The 19,513-nt window shown below is 46.8% G+C and overlaps 1 protein-coding gene and 1 non-coding gene across 6 annotated transcripts in view; one reads left to right on the forward strand and one right to left on the reverse strand.

Annotated features, from left to right (window-relative positions):
- The window catches only part of REST (RE1 silencing transcription factor), a 29,993-nt gene extending 16,580 nt beyond the window's left edge, over window positions 1-13,413 (reverse strand). For 2 of the 5 annotated variants that reach the window (XM_053607345.1, XM_053607342.1), the window contains exons 1-2: window positions 13,109-13,413; window positions 9,898-10,799 (exon numbers count right to left, since the gene is read on the reverse strand). In XM_053607345.1, coding sequence (XP_053463320.1) covers window positions 9,898-10,792 — 895 coding nt within the window. In that variant the 5' untranslated portion in view covers window positions 10,793-10,799; window positions 13,109-13,413. Of the gene's footprint in view, window positions 1-9,897; window positions 10,800-12,060; window positions 12,094-12,124; window positions 12,177-12,319; window positions 12,421-13,108 lie in introns of those variants that run through there. The other 3 variants (XM_053607346.1, XM_053607343.1, XM_053607344.1) reach the window with 3 other exon arrangements.
- A 5,391-nt stretch (window positions 13,414-18,804) lies between these two features.
- Window positions 18,805-18,911, forward strand: LOC128597792 (U6 spliceosomal RNA). Its single transcript, XR_008383351.1, has one exon. It is a non-coding gene; the product is annotated as a U6 spliceosomal RNA (small nuclear RNA).
- The last annotated feature ends 602 nt before the right edge of the window (window positions 18,912-19,513 follow it).

Below are 19,513 nucleotides of genomic sequence, written 5' to 3' on the forward strand. Positions count from 1 at the left end.
ATTTTTTGATCCTTGTAAATGAAAATCTACCATTTGAAATTGTTAGCTTAAAGCAACAACCCTTTGAGGGAGAATATTGTTGCTTTAAGCCAAAAATTCAAGCAGTAGATATACCACTTATAAAATAGGTCATCAAGTATTAAATTATAAAAGCTTGGCTCAGCACCCATAGCTCAGTAGTTAGGGTGTGGGCCACATACACTGGGGCTGGTGGATTCGAACCCGGCCTAGGCCTGCTAAACAACAATGACAACAAAAAATATAGCCAGGTGTTGTGGCGGATGCCTGTAGTCCCAGCTACTTGGGAGGCTGAGACAAGAGAATCACTTAAGCCCAAGAGTTTGAGGTTGCTGTGAGCTGTCACGCCACAGCACGCTACCCAAGGCAACATAGTGAGACTCTGTCTCAAAAATAAATAAATAAATAAATAAATAAAAGCTGTAGGAACTAAGAACAACTGAAGCAAAGATGAAAGGCCCGTGATTTAGTATTACAGAATTTACGACTCAAAGGCAGGACATATTATTTTCAGACATGGATTGTCAACCACAAAATAGGTTTTAACAAAAGGTAGACAATTTATTTTCACACAATCTCTGCACACAAAATAATTATGACCTTGGGAAAGTTACTTAAACACCCACTTTTCTCATCTATAAAAATAACAGGACCTTCATTTCCTATACTTGTGATAATTTAAATTAGATAATATATGCAGAGCATTTAACACTGTGCCTAGCACACAGTAAAGCCCTCAATAAACAGCAACTATTAATTTTGCCTGCACAAGAAGATACAGCAACACATTTGTCTAATAAAATGGGAAAAGATATTAAAAAAATGAAAATGAGTAAGAACTGTGTTCCTAGTAACTCTGCTATAATTAGCTGTTATCTAGGGATTAGTTGTAAAGAGTTGATTGCAATAGAATGTCTACCTTGTGACCTAGAAGAAATCTTGTTTAAAAATGTTAATATACTTCAGTTAAAAAAAAGATATGCAAATAGACAATACACACATGAAAAGATGCACATTATCATTAGCCACAAGGGAAATACAAATCAAAACCACAATGAGATGAAGACTTCATCCCCACTAGGATGGCTGTAATCAGGACATTGACAGTACCGGTGAGTGAATATGTGGAGAAATTGGAATAATCATACCTTGCTGGGATTGTAAAATGGCATAAGCAATTTGGAAAACAGTTTGACAGTTATCCAAAAGTTAAATGTTAAGTAAAAACAGTTACCATACAGTCCTGCAATTCCACTTCTAAGGTACATACCCAACAGAAATTAACATACATCCACATAAAAACTTAAACATGATGCCCCATGATCATATCAATGTACACAGCTATGATTTAATAAAAAATAATAATAAAATAAAATAAAAAAACTTAAACATGAATGTTCATAGCAGCCATTATTCATAATAGCTAAAAAGTCAATAGAATCCAAACATCCATGAACTATTGAATATATAAACAAAATGTTACATATCCATTCAAGAGATTATTTCTGGCAATAAAAGGAAAACAAGTACTGGGCATATGACACTATACATGAACTCTGAAAACATGATAGTAATCAAAAGTATGGGTCTGGCACAGCGGCTCACGCCTGTAGGCCTACCACTCTTGGAGGCTAAAGCAGGTGGATAGATTGAGCTCACGAGTTCGAGACCAGCCTCAGCAGGAGTGAAACCCCATTTCTACTCAAAATGAAAAACTGAAGCAAGAGGATCACTTGAGCCCTAGAGTCTGAGGTTCCTGTGATCTATGACACCACAGCACTCTACCAGGGGTGACAAAGTGAGACTGTCTCAAAAAAAAAAAAGAAAAAAAGAATTTTATTTTATTTTATTTATTTATTTATTTTTGGCCCAGGCCAGGTTATGAACCCGCCACCTCTGGTATATGGGGCCAGTGCCCTACTCCTATTATGATTCCTTTTATATGAAATGTCAATATCAGGCCAATCTACAATGAATCACATAGCATATAAATTTATCTCAGTAAAGGTGTTATAGAACACCATGCACTAATTTTTCGGTTATACTTACAAGCAAAAGTGTTTTCTTTTAAATTAGAATTTGACTGGGCGGCGCCTGTGGCTCAGTGAGTAGGGCGCCGGCCCCATATGCCGAGGGTGGCGGGTTCAAACCCAGCCCCGGCCAAACTGCAACAAAAAAATAGCCGGGCGTTGTGGCGGGCGCCTGTAGTCCCAGCTACTCGGGAGGCTGAGGCAAGAGAATCGCTTCAGCCCAGGAGTTGGAGGTTGCTGTGAGCTGTGTGAGGCCACGGCACTCTACCTGAGGGCGGTACAGTGAGACTCTGTCTCTACAAAAAAAAAAAAAAAAAAAGACAAAAAAAAAAATACTAAAAAAAAAAAAAAATTAGAATTTGACCTCTGGTTAAAACGCAAAACCACAAAATTTAAGAGGCCAATTTGAATAAAAGTAATCTCCGGTTCCCCCACCGGAGGTGAATTCAGTTATCTTGTAGTATAACGAGATATCTGAACTTTAATTTGTTTGTTTGTTTTTGAGACAGAGTCTCACTCTGCCACCCTGGGTAGGGTGCCATGGTGTCATCTCAGCCCAGCTGCTGCAGAAGCTGAGGCAGGAGAAATCAGGAGGTTGAGAGCAACATCATTTCAGCCCAGGAGTTGAGGTTACAGTGAGCTACAATGACACCACAGCACTCTAGCTGAGACAACTGAGTGAAATTGTTTCTAATTATAAAAAAAAGAAAATACAAAGTGAGATACAACTAATGTTAGCTATGTAATAATAACCTTATTGTGTTAATATCAGCTTTATCCTGGAACAAGTAGCAAAGAAACAAGAAAGGAAATAAAATATTATATATAAACCTTAAAAGAGAGGAATAATGTATGATAGCTACATACATAAAACCTGGCCATTTTAACCAGTTTGATGAAAACCTTTCTAATCATAAATAAACCAGCACATTTGTACCCCATGATTACATTAATGACACAGCTATGATTTAATAAAAACAAACAAAAAAAATGGCCATTAAAAATTAGTTTCTTAACTAAGATAAAAATAAACCACTCTAAAAATTTTTTTTCTTCTTCTTCTTTTTTTTTTTTTTTTTTTTTGAGACAAGACTCTTATTCCATTGCCCTGGGTTGAGTACCATGGCATCCCAGCTCACAGCAACCTCAAATTCAGCCTCCCAAGTATCTGGGAGCATAGGCGCCTAACACAATGCTCAGCTAATTTTATTTTTAGTAGAAACAGGGGTCTTGCTTTTTGCTCAGGCTGGTCTTGAACTTCTAAGCTCAAGGGATTCACCTGTCTCAGACTCCGGAAGCTACTCGTCACGATACCTGGCTGGGTTTTTCACGTTTTTTTATGAGTTGGGGTCTCACTCTCACTCTGGCAAGTCTCAAACCCCTGAGCTCAAGCAATCCTCCTGCCTCAGCCTCCCACAGTGCCACCACACCTGGCAAAAAAAAAACCAAACTTTACATAAAAATCAAAAATACATAGCAACAGTGAAATTTGCCCTGTTCCCTCCAGTTTCCATTGTTCCTTCTAAAAATGTTCTTCAAATCGATGAATTTAAATTTACTATTAAAAACATTCTTAGTTTCTTGAGAAAACTATTATGTTGTTCAGCAACCCAACAGTTCTGAGACATACACCTGAACCAGCCAGGCATCCCAGCTACACGGCAGGCTGAAGCAGGACTGTTTGAGCCCAGGAGTTCAAGACCAACCTGGGAAACAGGCAGAGACCTCATATCTTAAAAAAATTGCACATAGGGCGGCGCCTGTGGCTCAGTCAGGAAGGCACCGGCCCCATATACTGAGGGTGACGGGTTCAGACCCGGCCCCGGCCAAACTGCAACCAAAAAATAGCCGGGCGTTGTGGCGGGTGCCTGTAGTCCCAGCTACTTGGGAGGCTGAGGCAAGAGAATCGCTTAAGCCCAGGAGTTGGAGGTTGCTGTGAGCTGTGTGAGGCCATGGCACTCTGCCGAGGGCCATAAAGTGAGACTCTGTCTCTACAAAAAAAAAAAAAAAAAAAAAAAAAATTGCACATATATATATGTGTGTGTGTGTCTCACTTTGTCACCCTCCGTAGAGTGCCTTGGCATCATACCTCAAACTCCTGAAGTAAGCAATTCTCGTGCCTCAGCCTCCCAAGTAGCTGGGACTACAGGCACCCACCACACCACCCGGCTATTTAGAGTGGAGGTCTTGCTCTGGCTCAGGCTGGCCTCAAACCTGGGAGCAATCCACCCGCCTCAGCCTCCCAAGTACTGGGATTACATCCATGAGCCACCACACAGGGCCTCTAAAAAAACAAATCTAATAAGACAAAGACACTGGGGGACTAGTACAAATTCTGTATGCTGACTTGCACGGTGGCTGTGAGTCCACAGTCGTCCCATGGTAGACTACTTGGGAATTGGTTCCAGGATCTCCTTGCATATATATCCTACACAAACCCTCTCAAACCCTCCCATATACTTTATTTATAATATATAATACAATGTAATGTTATGCAAAGAGTTGATATACTGTATTGTTTAGGGAATGATGACAAGAAAAATATTTGTTCCTGTTCAGTACAGAGGCAATCATCCTTTTTTGTTTTTGGATCCCTGGTTGGCTGAATCTGAACATGTGGAACCCATGGATACAGAAGGCCAACTGCACACACAGTAGAAGCTCTCTAAGTTGACCACCCACGGGGCTGTAACAAACGGTCAACATATATGGAAGTGGTCAACATAAGGATCTAAGCCTACTGTACTAATACATACAAGTGGTGCCCGTCCAGCCTATGAAAATTAGGTCAACTCAAAGACGCCATCAATACAGGGAGGGAGGTGGCCATCAGGGTGCTCACGTAAGTCACAAGCTTTACCACGTGTCACAGTTGCTACCTAAATGATATACACTACTGATGATTTTAAGTTACGGCCTAAGGTTTTAGAACAACTGTTAAAAAAAGAGTATGTAGGCCTGAGGGGTGGCTCAGGCCTGTAAATCCTAGCGCCCTGGGAGGCCAAGGTGGATAGCTTGAGCTCAGGAGTTCGAGACCAGCCTGAGCAAAAGCGAGGCACCCATCTCTACCAAAAATAGAAAAAAACTTAGGCAAGATGATTGCTTGAGCCCAAGAGTTGGAGGTTGTTGTGAGCTATAAGACTGTTTCAAAATAAATAAATAAATAGAGTATGTAGTACTGCTGGGCTGGGTGGCTCACGCCTATAATCCCATCACTCTGGGAGGCCAAGGTAAGTGGATTACCTGAACTCATGAGTCAAGGCCAGCCTGAGCTAGAGCAAGACTCCCTTCTCTAAAAATAGCCATGCATTGTGGCAGGTGCCTGTAGTTCCAGCTACTAAAGAGGCTGAGGCAAAAGGATTGCTTGAGCCAAAGAGTTTGAGGTTGGTGTAAGCTATGATACCACAGCACTCTACCCAGGGTGAAAAAGTTAGACTCCATCTTAAGAAAAGAAAAAGAGGGGCGGCGCCTGTGGCTCAGTCAGTAGGGCGCCAGCCCCATATGCCGAGGGTGGCGGGTTCAAGCCCAGCCCCGGCCAAACTGCAACCAAAAAATGGCCGAGCGTTGTGGCGGGTGCCCGTAGTCCCAGCTACTCGGGAGGCTGAGGCAAGAGAATCGCTTAAGCCCAGGAGTTGGAGGTTGCTGTGAGCTGTGTGAGGCCATAGCACTCTACCGAGGGCCATAAAGTGAGACTCTGTCTCTACAAAAAAAAAAAAAAAAAAAAAAAAAAAAAGAAAAGAAAAAGAGGGCGGCCCCTATGGCTCAAGGAGTAGGGTGCTGGCCCCATATGCTGGAGGTGGCAGGTCAAATCTAGCCCTGGCCAAAAACTGCAAAAAAAAAAAAAAATGTAATAAACAAAAGAAAAAGAATAAAACCAGCACATTGTACTCCATTATTGCATTAATGTACAAAGATTTAATAAAACAAAACAAAAAAAAGAAGGCTCAGCATCCATAGCACAGTGGTTATGCCACCAGTCACATACCCCCAACTCTAAGGCTTTGCCTCAAAAAAAAAAAAATAGGTACTACTTATTTATGGGTGAAGTATATATAATATCTGGGATTTGTTTTTTTTGTGGTTTTGGCAGGGCTAGGTTTGAACCCACCACCTCTGGCATATGGGACCAGCGCCCTACTCCTTGAGCCACAGGCGCCACCCATATCTGGGATTTGTTTTAAGAATACGGGCGGCGCCTATGGCTCAAGGAATAGGGTGCCGGTCCCATATGCCGGAGGTGGCGGGTTCAAACCTAGCCCCGGCCAAAAACCAAAAAAATAAAATAAATAAATAAACAAATAAAAAGAATAAGTAGGTGAAGGCTGGGCGCAGTGGCTCACGCCTGTAATCCTTGCTCTCTGGGAGGCCGAGGCTGGTGAACTGCTCAAGCACAGGAGTTCAAGACCAGCCTGAGCAAGAGCGAGACCCCGTCTCTGAAAACAGCCAGGCATTGTGGCAGGTGCTTGTAGTCCCAGCTACTTGTGAGGCTGAGGCAAGAGAATCACTTGAGCCCAGAATTTTGAGGTTGCTGTGAGCTATGACACCATGGAATTCTACTGAGGGTGACAAAGTAAAACTCTTGTCTCAAAAACAAAAAACAAAAAACAAAAAAAAAAAAATGGAATTTGTAAGGGTGGTACCTGTGGCTCAATCAGTAGGACGTTGGCCCCATATACCAAGGGTGGCGGGTTCAAACCCGGACCCAGCCAAACTGCAACAAAAAATACGCAGGCATTGTGGCGGGCGCCTGTGGTCCCAGCTACTTGGGAGGCTGAGGCAAGAGAATCGCCTAAGCCCAAGAGCTGGAGATTGCTGTGAGCTGTGATGACACAGCACTCTACTGAGGGGGACAAACTGAGACTCTGTCTCTAAAAAAGAAAAAAAAAAGGAATTTGTAGGTGAAGGCCAGGCAGATGGCTCACTCCTCTAATCCTAGCATTTTGAGAGGCTGAGGCTAGAGGATCACTTGAGGCCCAGAGTTCAAGATCAGCCTGATCAAGAGCAAGACTCCATTTCCACATATAAAGAGAAATTAGCCAGGTATGCAGTCTGAGCTACTCAGAAGGCTTGACCTCAGGAAATTCAGGTTGCAGTGAGCTATGATGAAGACACTGCACTCTAGCCCAGGTTACAAGGCAAGATTCTGTCAAAATAAATAAATAATAAAAATTGTAGGTGAAATTAGCTCCAGTCTAACAGTTTGTCTAACAATTAATGTAACTTTGTTTCCTATGCTGTGTACTTTTGGAATGTGTGAAATTTATTTCTGAAATCAAATAGTTTCAAAACATGCAGACAATCACAGGTTACAACAAATTCCAAAGGGACTGCAAATTATTTTACTGGACTAGATTTTAAAAGCATTCGACACATAAACCATTGGTCATGATCTAGAGATAGTTCTTACAATGGAATTTCACCTGTGAGTTTCACTTTTTTTTTTTTTTTAGAGATAGAGTCTCCCTTTATCACCCTGGGTAGAGTGCCGTGGCATCACAGCTCACAGCAACCTCCAACTCCTGGGCTTAGGTAATTCTCTCCCCTCAGCTTCCCGAGTAGCTGGGACTACAGGCACCCGCCACAACACCCAGCCATTTTTTTGTTGTAGTTTGGCTGGGGTCGGGTTTGAACCCACCACCCTTGGTATATGGGGCCAGTGCCCTACTCACTGAACCACAGGCGCCGCCCAGGTGAAGAGTATTATATTACACATTGTGGCATTCTCTTCATTTCTGCAATGTTTAAAATTTTTCATATTTTTAAGAAAGTTCTAGCAAGGTGCATGCATTCAAACAGGCTGAACGTTGTTTCCTGTCTGAAAAACAGTTCCTTTTTCCACTTTCTTAAGAAAACAGCTTTCGGGCGGCGCCTGTGGCTCAGCGGGTAGGGCGCCGGTCCCATATGCCGGAGGTGGCGGGTTCAAACCCAGCCCCGGCCAAATTAAAAAAAAAAAAAAAAAAAAGAAAACAGCTTTCTTAAGAAAACAGCTTCAGGGCAGCGCCTGTGGCTCAGTTGGTAGGGCGCCAGCCCCATATGCTGAGGGTGGCGGGTTCAAACCCGGCCCCGGCCAAACTGCAACCAAAAAATAGCCGGGCGTTGTGGCGGGTGCCTGTAGTCCCAGCTACTTGGGAGGCTGAGGCAAGAGAATTGCTGAAGCCCAGGAGTTGGAGGTTGCTGTGAGCTGTGTGAGGCCACGGCACTCTACTGAGGGCCATAAAGTGAGACTCTGTCTCTACAAAAAAAAAAAAAAAAAAAGCAATCTAATTTAGTGAAATGGTCTATCTCAAGCTGGTAGGATATGTACTTTACAAGAGCATTGGTAGGCAGAGTGTGGTGGTTCCCACTGTAACCCTAGCAGTCTGGGAGGCCGAGGCAGGTGAACTGTTTGAGCTCAGGAGTTCAAGACCAGCCTGAGCAAGAGTGAGACCCCGTACCCCGTCTCTACTAGAAAAATTAGTTGGGCTGGCCCAGCACGGTGGCTCACACCTGTAATCCTGGCACTCTGGGAAGCCAAGGCAGGTGTATTGCCTGAGCTCACAGGTTCAAGACCAGCCTGAGCCAGAGCAAGACCCCATCTTTAAAAATAGAAGGGTGGGGGCGGCGCCTGTGGCTCAGTGAGTAGGGCGCTGGCCCCATATGCCGAGGGTGGCGGGTTCAGGCCCGGCCCCGGCCAAACTGCAACGGGGAAATAGCCGGGCATTGTGGCGAGCGCCTGTAGTCCCAGCTGCTCGGGAGGCTGAGGCAGGAGAATCGCGTAAGCCCAGGAGTTGGAGGTTGCTGTGAGCCGTGTGACGCCACGGCACTCTACCCGAGGGTGATACAGTGAGACTCTGTCTCTACAAAAAAAAAAAAAAAAATAGAAGGGTGGGCTTGGCGCCTATAGCTCAGCAGCTAGGGCACCAGCCACATACACCAGAGCTGGCAGGTTTAAATCCAGCCCGGGCCTGCCAAACAACAATGACAACTACAACCAAAAAAAAAAATAGCCAGGCGTTGTAGTGGGTGCCCATAGTCCTAGATCCTTGGTAGACTGAGGCAAGAGAATCACTTAAGCCCAAGAGTTTAAGGTTACTGTGAGCTGTGATGCCATAGCACTCTACCGAGGGCGACATAGTAAGACTCTGTCTCAAAAAAAAAAAAAGCAAGGTTTTGTGGCGAGCGTCTGTAGTCCCAGCTACTGGAGAGGCTGAGGCAAGAGAATCGCTTGAACCCAAGAGCTTGAGGTTGCTGTAAGCTGTAAGTGACACCATGGCACTCTACTGAAGGAAACAAAGTGAAACTCTGTCTCAAAAATAAAAAAAAAAAATTACTCAGGCTAGTGATGGGCACCTGTAGTCCCAACTGCTCAGGAAGCTGAATCAAGGGGATCACTTCAACTCAAGAGTTTGAGGGCTCGGCTCCTGTGGCTCAAGTGGATTAGGTGCCAGCCACATACACCTGAGTTGGCAGGTTTGAATCCAGCCTGGGCCCGCCAAACAATGATGGCTGCAACCATTAAAAAAAGACTTTGAGGTTGCTGTGAGCTATGACACTATAGCACTCAAATCAGGGCAACAGAGTGAAACTCTTATCTCCGGGAAAAAAAAAAAAAGAGCATTGATTAGATGGCTCTTGGCTATTCATTTCAAACAACACTAAGCACTTTATATATGTTAATTCACTTACTCCTCCTCCAATCCTACACAGTTACTCCATGGAGAAGGTTCAACAAAGTTAAGTAACTTGTCCAAGGTCATAAACACAGCAAATAATGGAACCTGGATCTGAACTCCGAGCCCTTTTTGTCAAGCACCACTCAATTAACAATGAGAGATGAGAGTGAACTTAAGGGTAAGAAAGCTTTTCTTACCTGTATGAGTTCTAACATGCTGAACATAATTGTTTTTTCTGTCTGAAAAATAGTTGCATTTCCCACACGTGTATACTTTCCTTGGAAAATGGTTTCTCAAGTGTTTCCTCCAGTGATACTCACTAACTGTTGTATATGTACAAATGATGCACTTGTAGACTCGCTCGTTATCCCCAGCTCTGGTGTGGTGCTTCAGGTGTGCAGTATAGTGATCGTAACGATTGGTATTGTAGCCACAGCGGTCACAGCGAATGGGGCCCTTGGAGAAATCGCCCTCTTCTGAAGTGGAAGAGCCAGATTCCCTGGCTTTTGCTTGCTTCTCCGCACTTTCTTCAACAAAAAATTTCTTGGCACTGTGTATTCTGATGTGATGGACAAACTGTTCTTCAGATTCTGCTTCATACTGGCACGGCTTACAGCGGAAGGGTTTGGTCTTCAAATTCTTGCATTTGTCCTCTGCTCCAGGTGTTTCTGGAGGAAGATCTTTATTTGAGCTGTAAACTTCTGGGGCAGGTGATGCCTCAAATACCGGCTGAGGTTCTACAACACTGAGCTCCAAATTTCTCAGTTCCATGTTTTCCAGTCCATTGTGTTCGCCTTTTATTTCAGAAGACTCCTCGAGTCCTTCTCCATCGCTATCTGAAAAGTTGTTATCCCCAACAGGCATCAGCTCTGCCATCTGTCTTTCTTCACCAACCAGGTAATCACAGCAGCTGCCATTTACTTCCCCAGTTAAAGCCACATTTGCCAGCATGATAAGCTGAGGTGCGGCCAGCTCAGCCTTGGAGAGGTCATGTAAGTCATACATGTCGTTAGGCAACGCCATGCTGATGCCGCTGTTACCAGTGAACAGCCCTGCTCCGCCAGAAGACTGCCCCATTACCTGGGTGGCCATAACTGTACTGAATTTTGAAAAAACAAAACACAAGAGCACCAGTTTAAACACAACATTATAATTCTTCATAACTTAAGAAAAAACTTCTCAGTACCACCTTTAAAATTCAATAAGCTTTATTAACTACTAGTGACAACTCTTTAAAACATTTTTGTTAATTCCCATTCTCTTTACTGCAGTCACCAACAAAAATTTCTACTATCCCTAGAAAAAATTCTGCCAATTGTTTGACAACTCATTCATGAACTACGTCTGTTGCAGGCAGGCAGAACTTTTAATTGTTCTGGGGGGGGCGGAAAAAGCAACCTTCATTTTTAAGGTTAATTACAATTTTTAAAGCTAAATACATGAGTAGTCCAACACCTCCTCCCCTTCATCAGTTCAACAGTCTGAATCAGAAAACCCAGAAATCCACAAGCCTGCCCATTATTCAGTACCCAAAAATGCCTGGACAGTAGAAGCCTGTAAGAATTGTTCATTCAACTGAACTGAATTTCATACAAACTCCACTAACTTCAAAAGAAAAAAACTACTGTTGAAAAAGTACAACTTGGTCTCTCTTTTTTCACTACCAATTTAAGAGAAAAAAATAATATTGAATATTATGGATGCCTTTTCCTGTGAAAAGGAAGTTTTGGTTTGCTCAAAACTTTACACAAGTAAAAATAAAGAATTTTCCTCAAGCCCCCTAATAAAATAATCGTACCACCCAACTCGACCATCAGCAGTTTCCTTGCATTGTGCCTGATCTGGCCTACTTGCCTAGTGGAAGCCATTACGAGATCACCTTCTTGGAAAACAAGCTGGGCTTTTTCAATGGTCTTAGCCACGTTAACTTCCCAACCACCGAAAAGGTGCTATTCTCAAACGAAGTGCTCTCTTGCAAATCAGAAAAAGCAAAATAAGTGACAAGTAGTAAAAGGATAAAATGCGAAAGTAATCCCTTTTACCCAAGTGTAAAAACACCAACCCGGTTTAGTTCTAAGTACCAACAAAAGTTGGAATCAAATGCCATCACAGAGCACGGAAAGCTCTCCTGGAGCTCCACAGCCCAACAACTGGGTAGTTTACCCCATCGTCGACTTTTCTACTCCCCCTCCCCAAATCCTACCACCCCTAAAGGAATGTTAACATTTGTCCGGAAGACCTTCCCAGCGCAGCCCGAAAGCCCAACGTGCTCACGAATTCCTGTGTGCGGCTGCCACCAGCGCCTACCTCGGCGCGGCATTCCTAACTGAAATAGGCATTCGGCCATTTTCTCAAAATACCAAACACAAAGCAGCTCTTTGCAAACTCGGGAGCTCTCGCTTCCTCTCGGCTCGGCCCGCTCACCGCACACAGCAACACACCAACTCTCGGGAGTTGCCTCAACCCTGGTCTTCAAGCTTTTCCTCTGCTCCCCCAGCACCAAAACGGGGGAAGTGGCCAAACCCGGGGAGCCGTTGGGCCGGACCGAGTCTTCCCCGAGTCCAGGCAGCCCCCACCCCGGCCCGGGGGCACAAGTCTGGGGACGGGGCGGAAAGTTACCGCGTAGCCGGCGTCCGGGCCCCTCCGCCGAGGGCCGGGAGGCTGCACGGGCGCCCTCGGAGGAGTCGGGCCCGGAGCGCCGCAGGCAGCCCCCACGCGGGCCGGCCGCCGCCCCCGCGCCCCGGAAGTTTGCGAACTTCACTCCCCTGCGGCGCCCGGCCGGACGCGCGCCCCAGTCCCGCCAGCTAGCGCAGTGGGGCGGCCGGGCGCGGGGACGTCGGCGCCGGCGCGGCCGGAGCGCAGAAATCGCTGTCCAGCCCCGCCGGCGGAACCGCCGGGGCCCCGGGGCTGACTCAACCCGCCCGGCCGCACTCAACGGCGCCTTCCGGAGAGAGGGAGAGGCCGGGGGGGAGGGGGCCGGGAGGGCCGGGGGCCGGCGCGGGGCTGCGGTGGGACCTGGGGGCAGAAGGAGGAAGAGGAGGAACTTTCAGGACTAGGGCCCCGAGCAGCTCCGCGCTTCGGCCTCAGAGGAAGCGGACTTAGGAGTGTCGTCCGGGCCCGCGCAGAGGCGGCGGCCCGGCCTCATCTGGGGAGGGGGGTCCCGGCGACGCGCCGCTCCCCACGAACGCCCCCGGCCCAGCCCCTGGGCCGCGGCGGTGTAACCCGATCCCGCTCGGCCACCCGCCCCCGCCCGGCGCGGCGGCCGCCGCCGGAGCCGCAGTATCTGCAAATCAGCCCTGGACAGCGCCTCGCTCCGCGTCCTTCCGCGCCCTCCCCCTCCCGCCGCCGCGGCCGCCCGGCCGGCCCTCCCCCACCCCGATCGAACCCCCAGCCCCGCTCCGCGCCTACCCGCCTTCCTCGGCGAGGTGGGGCGGGCCACCCGGCGTCGCCGCTCCTTCTCCGACTACTTTTCTTTGTTGCTGGAGTTGCAGGGGAGGAAAGGGGGAGGGTGGAAAAGTTGGGCGCAGGGGCCGTGGAGGCCCGCGAAGGCCCAGGAGTGCGACTGCCGAGGGTGCTCAGGCCACCGGCCCTCACCCAGCCGTCCGGGCCGCCGCCAGGATCTGGGGCCCGGGGCCTCGGCGGCGCTCGCTCTGCTGCTGCGCCGCGAGCTCGCGGGAGCCGCACATTCCAGCACAGGACGCAGCGCCGCGCACCCGGCCCGCGCCGCCGCCGCCGCCCGCGGGACACGCCCCCTCCACCGCCCGCGCGCGCCCGCGGGACACGCCCCCTCCACCGCCCGCGCGCGTGGCCGCTGGGCGCGCCCCGCCCCTCGGAGAAGCTGGGGAAGTGCCCTGGGCTACCGCGGGACTCCCGGGCGCGCCGAGGGGGAGCTGCCCGGGATCTCGCCGCCCAGCCCGACAGCCCTCGGGTCAGAAAAGAGGCGGGCCCCACTCCCTTTCTAGATTTCTTTTATAAACAAAACAACAAAAGTTACCCCCAGCCCTGGCATGCTTGCATGAGAATAGAGCTGTTCAAAGAAAAATCTGCAGGCAGGCTTTGACCGCTCTCTTTGGAACTAGAGTCACTGGTCTCTCTAGCCCATAGCTCTCGAAAATGCCTTGCAGAATCTCTTCGAGTCTTCTCCTCCATGGCTACCCTTAACTAATTAAGCTTCTTCTTAAGCTTCTACAATCAAAATGCCTTCCTAATGTCAAACTGCAAGCAGGGGAAGTGAAATTAGTTTGTGAGCTGTGGAAAGACTAAGTTTGGAACAGGAGGTTATGGACTCAGAACTGTTAATGAGAACTAAAGGGACCGATTTCTAGACGTGGCGGGTAGCAGGTCCATTGCTGAGCCTGAAAAGCAGAATTTCAGGGGAAGAATTACCCCCAGATTGCAGAGAGTAAAGGGAGTGGTGAGGGCTTGGAGGCTGCGTGGGAACACGGTGTGTCCCGAGACTAACGTGGCTTCCAAGTCTGTACAGCGGGATAGACTGGCACATAATAATATACAAAGAGAGAAAGGGTAATTCCACGCGCTCCCTCCCTGGGGTTCTCACCTAAACCGCCTTTTCAGTCAACCTTTGATGATACCTTCCCAAAACAGTGCTCAGAAACTTAATGGCTCCCCATCGACTACAAACTAAAGCTTAATTTACCCCCTAGTGTGGCATTCAGGGTCCCGCCTAACACCATCTAGATCTATTACTAGTAATACAATAGAGGTGGCAGCAAAGTGCTTTTGGGTCTTGCTGAGATGGATCCTAAGAGGATCTAGAAACTTCTCACGGTAGATGATTTTTCATTCTGGCCTTGAAAAACATGGAGAATTTCAACAGGTGGAAAGTGGAGGCAGGAACTTCCCGCAAGTAGGCCGGGGCGCGGTGGCTCACGCCTGTAATCCTAGCATTCTGGGAGGCCCAGTGGGTGAAATGCTTGAGCTCAGACGAGTTTGAGACCAGCCTGAGCGAGAGCGAGACCCCCTTCTGACCTAAACATAGAAAAACTAGCCGGGCGTTGTCCCAGGCACCTGTAGTCTCAGCTACTCAGGAGGCTGAGGCAAGACGATTCCTAGAGCCCACAAGTTTGAGATGGCTGTGAGCTATAATGACTCCACCGCACTCTGCCCAAGGCCACAGAGTGAGACCTTGTCTCAAAATAATAATAATAATAATAATAATAATAACCCAAAGAAGTAAGACATTCTGACTCCTCCTCAGGCTCCTCCTTCTCCTTCTTCTCTTTCAAGTTCATTCTCTCTTTTCTCTTAGGACAGGCCTTCCCAATTCTTCGCTTTGCTGGTATACACGTGTGGAACCTCACACACATGGAACCTCTGGTTCCCTATAACGGGGCAATATATTACTAGTTAAGGCGGCCTCCTATGGAAGATGGAATGAAGGCCCTAAGATGCTCAACCACCAAAGTTTTCAAGGAGGTAGTTTCAAATGCAAGCCCTCCTGGGGAATCAAACTTGGAAAGGATCTGCTTTCACTGAACCAAAGAGAGAGAAAAGAAGGAAAGATGGAAGGCAGGCTGTCCAACTTTTTTAATCCTGGTATAAACTTTTTTGTATTTATTTTACTTTTTTGTCTTTTAAACTAAAATCTAATTTGAAGTTGCATGGCTTAGAGACTATAGCCCAGGGTACAATTCTGGCCTCTACCAAGGTTCTCAAAGACATGAACTGTTTTCTTTCCCCTTTATGTCTTCAAAAAGGAAAAATGAAATATCCGCTTTTAAACTTAAATAAATGTCCTTCCTTTACTCAGTCTGACGGCTTACTGGAAATGTTTTATTAATTGCAAATTTACTCCCACATATTGTGATGCAAATAGCAGAATGCAAATGGGCAGCTGCATTCATTTAAAATTAGCAAAGGCCCTTGTTCAAGGGAGGGCATATTCAGAGTGACCCAAATTATCATGACATGAAGGCCACAGGTCAAATTCAAGGCCAAATTACAAATCAATAGAAAATTTCCTGGTGGGAGAAGCTGCTGCTGTGTACTTGAATTCTTAATTGAAAGGCTGTGTTTTACTTTACTACATCCCAAACTTTAAGATCTTCTGCAAGAGAAAGACTTTCAAATGTGAATGAGTTCTGCTTTTCTTATATGAGTTCTTTTCTACATATTAAACTCATCCGTTTTTTATATTTTAATTATCATATGTTCTTAATCATGTTTTTCTCTAGAGATTTATTTCAAAGGTTTTGTAAAATATTGTTTTTGAGCTTCCATGTGCTTCTCGTTCCTAACCATGTTCCTTTTATTTCTTAAAAAAAAAAAAGAACTTAATTTGACTAAACCCACATTAATGTTACGCTGAAGTTCAATAATTTGCTTTCAATATTATATCTGACTCAAGGTTTGCTTGATTAAAAATTAGTGTACATCATCTCCATCCTGATGTTGAAAGATTTCTGTGTTCTATTCTCTGTTGTCACCAGCCAAAGAGAAGACATTGGTCCCTGAAGAACTAAAGCTTGGGAATTTCTAGTACCGATCAGGCTTCTGCCCCCAGCCATTTCCTCACAAAGTAACTGATCCTGCACGGATTGAAGTCTGACTCTGAAATTTGTGCTCTCTAAATGGACATAATCTTTATTTCACATTGGTTAAAAAGTGAATTTAGGGCGTCGCCTGTGGCTCAAGGAATAGGGCGCCGGCCCCATATGCTGGAGGTGGTGGTTCAAACCCAGCCCTGGCCAAAAACCACAAAAAAAAAAAAAAAAAAAAAGTGAACTTAAAACAATATTTAGGGCGGCGCCTATGGCTCAGTAGGTAAGGCGCCGGCCCCATATACCGAGGGTGGCCGGTTCAAACCCTGCCCCGGCCAAACTGCAACCAAAAAATAGCCGGGTGTTGTGGCGGGCGCCTGTAGTCCCAGCTAGCTACTCGGGAGGCTGAGGCAGGAGAATCGCTTAAGCCCAGGAGTTGGAGGTTGCTGTGAGCTGTGTGAGGCCACAGCACTCTACCGAGGGCCATAAAGTGAGACTCTGTCTCTAAAACAAACAAACAAAAAAAACCACTATTTAAAATACTGTTTGTGGCTCGGCGCCCATGGCTCAAGCAGCTAAGGCGCCAGCCACATACCCCTGAGCTTGTGGGTTCGAATCCAGCCCGGGCTCGCCAAACAACAATGACGGCTGCAACCAAAAAATAGCTGGGTGTTGTGGCAGGCACCTGTAGTCCCAGCTACTTGGGAGGCAGAGGCAGGAGAATCACTTGAGCCCAGGAGTTGAGTTGTTGTGAGCTGTGATCCCACTGCACTCTACCCAGGGCGATAGCTTGCTTGAGGCTCTGTCTCAAAAATAAATAAATAAATAAATAAATAATAAAATACTGTTTGTGGCTCAGTGCCTGTGGCACAGTGGTGAGGGCACCAGCCACATACACCAAGGGTGGTGGGTTCGAACCGGGCCCAGGACAGCTAAACAATAATGGCAACTGCAACAAAAAATAGCCGGGCATTGTGGCAGACGCCTGTACTCCCAGCTATTTGGGAGGCTGAGGCAAGAGAATCACTTAAGCCTAAGAGTTTGAGGTTGCTGTGAGCTGTGATGCCACAGCATTCTACCAAGGGCCATAAAGTGAGACTCTGTCTCAAAAAAAATTAATAAAAATTAAAAAATATATATTATTTGCTTTCTCTATAACCCTATTCTGAAACTGGAGGTGGTGAGTTCAAACCCAACCCTGACCACAATAAATAAATAAATAAAATAAAATTATGGCTCTCACCCCTTTCCACCAGATTCTCTTGCCCTTCCCTGCTTTGTCTCCAGGATTTATCTCTAACTAAGATGCTAGGTGCTTTATTTATTTACCTTATTTGTTGTTTATCGTCCTTCAAGCAGGGCAGGAAAATTTGTCTTTATCCCCACCACCTATAACTTGGTAGTTACTCAAAAAATATCTGTTGGGTGGTGCCTGTGGCTCAGTGGGTAGGGCGCCGGCCCCTTCTACTGAGGGTGATGGGTTCAAACCCGGCCCTGGCCAGGTAAAACAGCAGTGGCAACTGCAACAAAAATAGCTGGGTGTTGTGGCGGGCGCCTGGGGAGGCTGAGGCAAGAGAATCACCCTAGCCCAAGAGCTGGAGGTTGCTGTGAGCTGTGACGCCATGACACTCTAGTGAGGGCGACAAAAAAAAAAAAAGTATCTGTTAAATGATTGGTTACAATATCCTGACTTGATATCACAATCTCTCAGAGTGGGGACTCTCTCTGTATGCATATCGGTGCCCCAGTGCAGTACCCATCACAGGCTTCCCTTATGCTAAATGGGAGCCTGTCTCCTTGAATCTCTCCATATCGACGCGGTGAGAACACATAACACAGTTTCTTTTTTCTTTTTCTTTCTTTCTTTCTTTCTTTTTTTTTTTTGTAGTGACAGTTTTACTTTATTGCCCTTGGTAGAGTGCTATGGTGTCACACAGCTCACAGCAACCTCCAGCTCCTGGGCTTAGGCGATTCTCCTGCCTCAGCCTCCCGAGCAGCTGGGACTACAGGCGCCCGCCACAACGCCCGGCTATTTTTTTGTTGCAGTTTGGCCGGGGCCGGGTTCGAACCCGCCACCCTCGGTATATGGGGCCGGCGCTCGACTCACGGAGCCACGGGCGCCACACCACAACACAGTTTCTATCTCCAGGCCCTTCTCAGTCAGGTGAGGAGGACATGGTAAAGAAAATAGGTAGAAGAGTATACTTCTCAGGGCACTTGGGCGCACACCCCCGCTGGGGGCTTTTACCTCTCTCTGGGAAGAAGGGAAAGGCTCCCAGAAGTTGTCTTCTGAGTCAAGTCCCCATTCCCCTTATTGATGATTAATTAGCTTTGTAGGTTAAAATCTCTACGTTGCATCTTGAGTGCTTTAAATACCATGGAAGACGACAAGGACCTCCTGGTGAGAAGGTAACGAATCTCACTGTGAAAAAGGGGCTTCCAGGTTAAGAAAATGTGGATCTGAAGAGTCCCTGTACCTCTAATATACAGACAGTCTCAGGGGCCATTGAACAAATGGCCCATCTATCTGTTGAATTAATTAATAAATGCACCTGTCTCCGTGGTTCCTGTCCTCTACCCTCCTGTTGAAAATATCCCTGGCGGGTGCTCGCTTTGGCAGCACATATACTAAAATTGGAACCATACAGAGAAGATTAGCATGGCCCCTGCGCAAGGATGACACGCAAATTCGTGAAGCGTTCCATATTTTAAAGATTGAGCCAAAAAAAAAAAAGAAAATCTCCCTGGCGGGCGGCACCTGTGGTCAAGTGGGTAGGGTGCCGGCCCCATATGCCAGAGGTGGCGGGTTCAAACCCAGCCCTGGCCAAAAAAAGAAAATCTCCCTGGCTGCTCTTGTGCATATTGTGTTCCTGGCAGACCTCTAGCTTCATACGTCAGTCTGTGGCTGGGTCCTCCGCAGCCGTCACTAACAGTCTGTTGGACCGTCTCTGTTTGTCATGTGATGTGCTGAAGTACAAGCTGCACAGCCCACACCTGCGTGGTCCTGCCCCTCTTTTTTCTCTGGCCGTTCTCCTTTCCTTCTTTCCAAAATTCGTCCTCCAGGTGATATGTAGACCAAAAACTGTCACAACTGCAAGAGATGTCAGAAGCACAGGCTCTTGTTTTATAGATGAAAGGAGACAGGCCTGCAAGCATCCTACTTCCCAGTTTGCACAACCACTTAGGGCCCAGATGGTGGTGGGATCCAGGGCTCAGGTTTCCAGCCAGCCCAGTGCGCTTTCCATCTCTCTCAAACTTTTTCTCCAGACTTCCTTCTGCTGTTCTCTGGCCCCAAGAGCCTCCATTTCCCAAA

Source organism: Nycticebus coucang, chromosome 10, assembly GCF_027406575.1.
Source record: "Nycticebus coucang isolate mNycCou1 chromosome 10, mNycCou1.pri, whole genome shotgun sequence".
Lineage (NCBI taxonomy): Eukaryota > Metazoa > Chordata > Mammalia > Primates > Lorisidae > Nycticebus > Nycticebus coucang.